The following is a 7,760-nucleotide window of genomic DNA, read 5'->3' as shown; positions in this document are numbered from 1 at the left end:
AAGGAGACAAAAACGATGTGCTTCTTGAGGTCCCAAGAGAACGATTTTTACCTTGAACCATGAGGTGATTGAACGTGTTCCAACATATTAATACCTGTGTTTTTTACTTGATTAAAATCACTGTTATTGACTATTGATATATTGTTATTGGTATTGACTATTAGCAACACCTTAAAAAAGCTCAGGGTGAAATTTCTTCTACAGAAAGAAACGTTTTCTCTTATCGCTGTGAAGAAACTCATCCAACCTAAATTCCTATCAGTGATCTTCTTTATATGCTTCCTCATTCTCACTGAATGTTGGACTTAGTGTACCACTCTGCATTAAGGTTTGTCTCTTTGTCTTGTAGAAGAGAGTAGGTTTGTCCTCCTTGTACAACTGAAGGATGGAGTTTCGGTATATTTTTCTTTATAAGGCCCATACTACCTGAACCCATGCCTTCTTATTTAAGCTCTCAGCAGCTGCAGCTTTCGATCTCAAGGACTCATCTTGTATGTTCATTCCCCGGCCTCGCTCTTGGTCTTTGATGAAAGTGCTTTTAGTGAGCTCGCTCCATCATCTTAGTCTCTGGGCTGCAGAGTAACCTTTAGGTCACATATGATGCACATAAACACACTTTACCATGTTTTTAACTGAACACTAATGTGTCCCTCGTCTATCTACAAAAAGGCTACTGGAGCTCTTAGAAACAAGCCTCCTCTGTTTGTGTGTTTCTTCCTGTGTTACGTGTTCATAAGTGTAGACCAGTGGTGTCCAAACTTTTTTTTCTTGCGGGCCAAAATTGTCGTGTTAGAATCGCTCGCGGGCCACAGGTTTTGTTTTTTTAAATATAGTTGAAAAAATAGTACGGCTTTGTAGATCAGAATCAAAAGGCTCGCTAAAGAAACCCTTTAATTAAAGGAAATCAAATATTTTGATTTCTTCGTTCTACTTTATTTGTTTTTTTCTCAGAATCAAGCCTGTAACGTGGTTCATTTTAAAAAAAAAAAGCTTTCTGCATTTAGCTCAGGTCATTAAATGGTTAAACAACAGTCCGCTCATTTGCAAAAACTTTGTATATGGTTTTTTTCATAGTTTACAAAAAAAATTGGAAACTAGTAAAAGCTGTAGATTTAAAAACAACAACAACATACATGTTACTGAACATTTTCTATTTTAGGAATATTGTTCAGACCTTGTTAACATGAAAAAGAAAAATAAGATAATGTGATAATCTTAATCGAGGCGTCGTGCCAAAATCTTCTGATTCTTCATTTGAAGCCACGGGCCGCAAAAAATCCCCTCAAGGGCCGCAAATGGCCCTCGGGCCGCACTTTGAACACCCCTGGTGTAGACCCCTGGTGTAGACCCCTGGTGTAGACCCCTGGTAGACCCCTGGTGTAGACCCCTGGTGTAGACCCCTGGTGTAGACCCCTGGTGTAGACCCCTGTACCAACTGTGTAAGACTGTGACAACAAATCCCCCCCTGCAGGGTAAAAAACTGCATTATATTGCGCAGTAAAATAAAGGTTATGTTTCTCTGCCTCGGGCTTCTGACCTTAAAAAATAGATCTTGTATCTCAACGAGAACATTTCCCTGGTAAAATACAGTTAAAATAAAATACAATAAATACAAACAAGACTTTTACTTTGAAGGCTGAATTGGGATATACCGGAAGTAAACAATGATAACACATATCCTGCCTGTCAGAAGAAGAGGTTTGATTCTTTGGACTTTAACCTCCGTATATGTTTTGTTATTTGCAGATTCCGGTTCGGATTCAAGTATGAGTGCGATTCTTCCGCGGATAGAGCAGCTGTCCGCCAGAGTGGTCCGGATTCTGGGCTGCAACCCGGGACCGATGACCCTGCAGGGAACCAACACGTACCTGGTCGGCACCGGGGAAAGGTGACAGTGTGTTAACATTATAAACGTAATATCTTCTTTTAAATATATTTATTTAGTACCGGTTATTTGTTTTAAACTCGCCTCTGAGGTTTTGTGTCCGTGCACGCTCTTAATAAGCCCCATGCTAACATATTGAAAATGACGTCACGCCAAACTCCATTAGAAAAATACTTAATTTAGTGTTTCTTTGCTTGTGAGTGAAAGCACATTATATGTAGACCAAAAGTGATGAAGCAAACCGAATAATACTGATTCTATTGTTATTTCGGCATATGTATTCATTGCAAAAAATATGAAAATATATATAATATTTTCTTATCTGTCTTCGATCCTTAGAGATCCTCAAATGCAGATCAGACACTTGTTGAAAAGATTTGTAATGAGGAGAAGATGGATAACGTTAACAATTCAACACCAAGACACTGGTGTAACTCAATAATAGTCTATATGCTGTTCTTTATGTTTATGCAATACTTGTGTTTGCAACGTGTCCCTCCTAAAAGTCCCTTTTTAACCACTAAACTGGCACCAAATAATCTGAGGGTACATTACACCTGGGCCTCCATCAAACAGGTGAAATATGCACACAACTGAGTGGGGATTCATCTTATCATGCAGCCGTGTCACATGCATATGTTGTTTGATCTGATTTTCCAGGAGAGTGCTCATAGACACGGGAGAACCTGCAGTCCCTGAATACATCAGCAACCTGAAACAGGCGCTGAAGCAGTTCAACGCCAGCATCCAGGAGATCGTCGTCACACACTGGCATCATGACCACACGGGCGGAGTGGAGGACGTCTGCAGGGACGTTGCTGGCAGTCAGTTCTCGACTCAAAGTGTCGACAGTTTGCCGTGCAGATCTGCAGCTGTAGTTGTAACAAAAAGAGGACGCTTGATAACTGTTGTTTGGTGGTGAAGTTTTTCTCTATCCTCCCTCCTGCAGGTTCTGACATCCGGGTCAGCAAACTGCCTCGCTCAATCAAAGTCAGCGAGAGTGCCGGAAACAAAAGCTTCACTTACCTGAAGGACGGAGATGTTGTCCAGACCGAGGGGGCCACGCTAAAGTGAGTTCTCTTTATGATGATACAGAAATACATACTGCCGGGACTTTCACTAGTTCTACAGGGAACTTAAACATTTGCCCCCTTTTCAACCAAAGTGTCCTGGATCTTGTTATTCTAGGGATTTTCTTCTCAAGGAACTAAATGGTTCCATCGGTGGAAAGAAACATAGTTCCTGAAAAGATCCCTGATTCTGGGGGAGAGTTCATGTGGTTGCCAAAGTCAATTCTTCTTTTCTCTCCCAGAGTGCTGTTCACCCCGGGTCACACTGACGACCACATGGCCTTGCTGCTGGAGGAGGAGCAGGCGCTCTTCTCGGGGGACTGCATCCTGGGGGAAGGCACGGCCGTGTTCGAGGACCTCTACGACTACATGAAGTCTTTAAAGATCCTGCTGGACTCTCAGGCTGACCTCATCTATCCCGGTGAGTCTGAAAGGTGGATCATGCCCCCTGGAGGATTTGAATGTTGAATGTTTTTTAATAAGCCCCATTTTTTGCACTTTACAGTCGTCATATTTCACAGCCACCACTCAGATTTCAGTTATAATCAATCAGTGAAGTGACTTTATTTCATAAGATGAAGGGCAAGAATACACACAGAGGGTAATTTTTTTTTACTTCCATGAACCAGTCAAACAATTCACTGTGCAACTGTTCATATATTTGAACAACAACTGTTGTGCAGGTCATGGTCCTGTGGTTCAGGATGCGGGCTCTAAGATCAGATACTACATCGGCCACCGGGACCAGAGAGAGCAGCAGATCCTGGCAGCCATTCAGGACGGAGCAGGAAAGCCTTTCTCCTCGATGGAGCTCGTCAAGATCGTTTATAAGGTCAAGACCAAAAAACTCCTCAAACTAAACCAAGAAGTAGAAATAAGATGAACTTGTTCTGATTGAGATACATGTAAATATAGCAAATACTCTAAAGTAGATAAGTAATTATAAGTGACTTGATGACGACGCAGCGACCTGTTTGTAGAGTCAGGGTTGGTCAGATTCAAATTTTGGTCATTTATAATTAAAACAACAACAACAACAACACTACTGATCCTTCTTTCTCCTCCAGGACACTCCTGTGAACCTGCACCCTGCAGCTAATGTGAACCTGGTTCATCACTTAAAGAAACTGGAGAAGGAAGGCAAGATCAGCCTGGGTAGGTCATCGTTAAAATTAAAGTACTTGAAGGTTCAGTCTTACAGAATATGACATTTCTCCCGACGTAGAGATGGTTTGTTATTTTGTAATCAGGTTAAGGGTTCCTGAAAATAGTTTACATGACTTTTCAGTAGCTCTGTCAAAAGATTAAGACGTTTAAGTCTGATTTATTGCCTTTTTTTTTTTTAATAGTTTTTTGTGATTAATCACATTTTTAATCGCATGTTTGAAATGTAATTATTTTGCATCTGAAATTTTTTTATTGTGAGGCTTTTATTTTGAATTTTACATCCACACTCCCTCCTCTCAATATTTCCTGTCTCTCTTAAGCTGTCCTATCTAATATGTTTAAAATAATCATAATAATGTTTAAAATTCCATGTTTCCACATTTCAAAATAAAAATTGTTAGGCTTTTATTTTGATTTTTTTTTTTCATTCTTAAATTGAGAGTACTTAATTTGCTGTTTGAATTGAACCATGTTTTTATTTTGAAATAAAGTAAGTTCCCCTTTGGTAGAGTGAAGGTTAGGACATGAAGTTAAGCACAGAAACAGAAAGTGGTTAGGGATCCCAAACTGACTTCAACCAGCTCAAAGGAACGGTACCAAAGGTCAATGTGTGATGTCATAAGGTAAATGTGTGATGTCATAAGGTAAATGTGTGATGTCATAAGGTCAATGTGTGATGTCATAAGGTCAATGTGTGATGTCATAAGGTCAGTGTGTGACGTCATAAGGTCAATGTGTGATGTCATAAGGTCAATGTGTGACGTCATAAGGTCAGTGTGTGATGTCATGATGTCATAAGGTCAGTGTGTGATGTCATAAGGTCAATGTGTGACGTCATAAGGTCAATGTGTGATGTCATAAGGTCAGTGTGTGACGTCATAAGGTCAATGTGTGATGTCATAAGGTCAGTGTGTGATGTCATAAGGTCAGTGTGTGATGTCATGATGTCATAAGGTGGATATTACTTTGGACTCGTCAGCTGAGTTTGTTAAAGTGAAATGAGACATTCAAAGATTCAGCAGTGTCCTTCTTTTGCATCACTGAGACTACAGGGAGACACTGAGGACCACTATCTACGGAGAGCCTGAAGGGACAAAATAATAGTTAATGCTGTCGGCACTACTTTTAGACTAAATCTAAAACTAGAATTTGCTCTCACAGACTGAACTCTGAAAGCTAGAATAATAAATAACACAAACTTTGTCTCCCTCAGTGAATGAACCTCTAGAGAACATCAAATGGAGGAGTAACCTGTGATGTCCACAGAGGCCATGAGGAACTGATGATGAACTTCTACTGATCATTTAGTAATACAGTAAATAATCCTCAGTCCTAAATGATCGACTTTGGACTTGATATTAAATATTCAATGCCTTAGATCTGTGATCGGCTGACGGTATGTTGACGGAGAATCAGGGACGGTGGTCACACATGTTGCCTTGAAAGTTCCCTCACTCAGAGTAAGACGGACAGGACGGAGCTGAAGTCTGTGTCGAAGTCTACGAAGTCCAAACATGTTTTCAACGTTAGCTGCAGCAGAATGAAAAAGTGTGTTTTTTAATGCATTGTTATAACCTGTAAACTGTTTCAACAAGTGCTTCACTGAAGTTTGTGATTGAATGGATGTGCACTAGAAACTTTTCTGCAATACATCTAAAATACACAGAAGTCAAAAAGAAGTCTACAAAATAGCATCAGAGTCAGCGAGCACATGTTCTAATACTTTTACCAAACCTTCCCAGAATGTCTCAAACTGTGGTTGTGTTTTTCTGAAGATGCATCATTCAGACTTTTTCTTCATCTGCATTCAAGTTATTAAAAACTTTATTTAACCTATTTTTTTTTTCTGTCTTTGATTGGAATAATGAAGCTCTTGTTTTGAAATGTCTGCGACAGTTTTTCAGTCGGTCACTAGGTGGCAGTGTCTGCTTGTGCTGAGAAATAACCATCAGCAGGTTGTAAAACTTCAAACTAAATCAGACATACTTTACTTATTTTAATGACTTAAATCCAAAGAATGTGAATGAATGAACGAGTGTTAATAAATATTGAATGATTGACTGTATGAGGTGCTGTTTTATTTTCTGATAATACATGATAATAATTTGTTTTTCTGGAGTGAGAGTTACTCCAACATACTGAGAGATAAATGTGAAAATACCATCTTTAAAAACATTTAGAACGTCTTTTAACAGCTGAATAATCTCTTACTTTAATCATCATCATTATGATCAAACACTCCAGTTAGTAATTCTCATGAACTCTTGACTCGTGGTTGACCTATTTGTGGGTCTCCTCCGTTTCCTCCCTGACTCACAGCTCTCGTGGAATCGGATGTTTTGGGGGATTTTTCTTTGTCTCTTCCAGAGAAATTTCTACTAATTTTTAGGAGGGTGGGAAACAACTTTACCAGAAGGAGGAGGGAACAGGCCCATGTGTCCTGTGTAAAACAAACAAAGCTGAACTTAGCCACAGTGCCACAGAAACTTATCAGACTACAGACATGTCATCAGTAATGATCCGCTGTGGGACCATGTGACGGGTCCTGAAAGTGTTATCACCCTCACTGTACAATAGAAATCATTAACATCTGAGAAAATGAATACACATAAAAAGTGTCTTACAAACCCTTAATAGTTTAAGCTGAGATATTATAAAGACATCACTGTAAATTACACAGAATAGTAAAAAAAAAACGCTGAATAATTGGAGGATGTGAAGGCAACATTAAGATTAACTGAGGTAGGAATTTGTCTTTGGCTCTTCGCCCATACTGCAGCCAATTAAAGACAACTCTGGACCCATTCACATTAAACATGAAACATTGAATATTCATCAATAATGTCGGAAATAATTCCAAAAACATGGAAGAACATCAGGCTCTTTAAAATACCCGTGCAAAAACACAAAGAAAAATCACAGTTGGGTGTCTATCCTGCTTTATTTGCCAGACACAGGGAAACATCACACATCACCATCATCACCATCTTCACCATCTTCATCATCCTGCTTCACACTTCTGCAAGACATGGACAAAAACAGGTTTTTGAAAAGAAACAACATAGGACGAGTGCAGGAACCTCTTTTTTAATATCATCTCTTTTTCTCTTCCTGTGCTGCTATTGCAAACTGCATTATATTATTATTGTTATTATTATTATAGCCTACATTATTATTGTTTCTATTTATATTTGTATGATTAGTAGTAGTGCTGTTCTTGCCAAAGTACGCCCCCCCCCCCGCGCATTTGTTCGACATAACCCGTATACATTTCTATTATCATTGTTTGTATTTTGTCACTCGTCCCCTCTGTCCTTAGCTTCTGTTAGCTTCTGTTTGATTTCCTTTTCATTGTTTTGTTGTTAGTTTCACGACTGTTTTCATGTAATTTCACCAATAAAAAAAAATATAGGCCTATACGCAGACTTCTAAGTCAATAAAAAACTACATTGCCTATTCATGCAGACGTTTTGCTTGGCTGAAATGAAAACCTGGGGACAGAAAAGTCTCATATTGATGTAGGCTATTAAGTACAGAATTTGAAAGTAAAAAAAAACACATTTATATTTTTAATTCATTGTACTGTGTCTCCCTTTGTCATTTTTTGTGCCTTTGTCCCAGTTATTTATCTTTTTTTT

At 39.0% G+C, this 7,760-nt stretch overlaps 1 protein-coding gene across 1 annotated transcript; it reads left to right on the top strand.

Moving 5' to 3' along the window:
• Nucleotides 1–1,676: 1,676 nt before the first annotated feature.
• lactb2 (lactamase, beta 2) lies at nucleotides 1,677–5,567 on the top strand. The gene is made up of 7 exons (XM_061043560.1): nucleotides 1,677–1,888; nucleotides 2,546–2,709; nucleotides 2,835–2,955; nucleotides 3,198–3,376; nucleotides 3,639–3,787; nucleotides 4,023–4,110; nucleotides 5,336–5,567. Exons 1-7 carry the CDS (start codon nucleotides 1,767–1,769, stop codon nucleotides 5,377–5,379), a joined length of 867 nt encoding a protein of 288 aa, XP_060899543.1. The 5' UTR covers nucleotides 1,677–1,766; the 3' UTR covers nucleotides 5,380–5,567.
• The last annotated feature ends 2,193 nt before the right edge of the window (nucleotides 5,568–7,760 follow it).

The sequence above is a fragment of the Labrus mixtus genome, chromosome 8 (assembly GCF_963584025.1).
Source record: "Labrus mixtus chromosome 8, fLabMix1.1, whole genome shotgun sequence".
Taxonomy (NCBI): domain Eukaryota; kingdom Metazoa; phylum Chordata; class Actinopteri; order Labriformes; family Labridae; genus Labrus; species Labrus mixtus.
Note: the sequence above shows the minus strand (reverse complement) of the source record. Positions and strands in the feature narration are given on the sequence as shown.

Excerpts from the sequence above, each read along its gene's own strand:
- lactb2 (XM_061043560.1), top strand. The coding sequence starts at position 1,767 with ATGAGTGCGATTCTTCCGCGGATAGAGCAGCTGTCCGCCAGAGTGGTC. Across the intron at positions 2,710-2,834 it reads CTGCAGGGACGTTGCTGGCA|GTTCTGACATCCGGGTCAGC; the intron begins GTCAGTTCTCGA and ends TCCCTCCTGCAG. Across the intron at positions 3,788-4,022 it reads TCGTCAAGATCGTTTATAAG|GACACTCCTGTGAACCTGCA; the intron begins GTCAAGACCAAA and ends TTTCTCCTCCAG.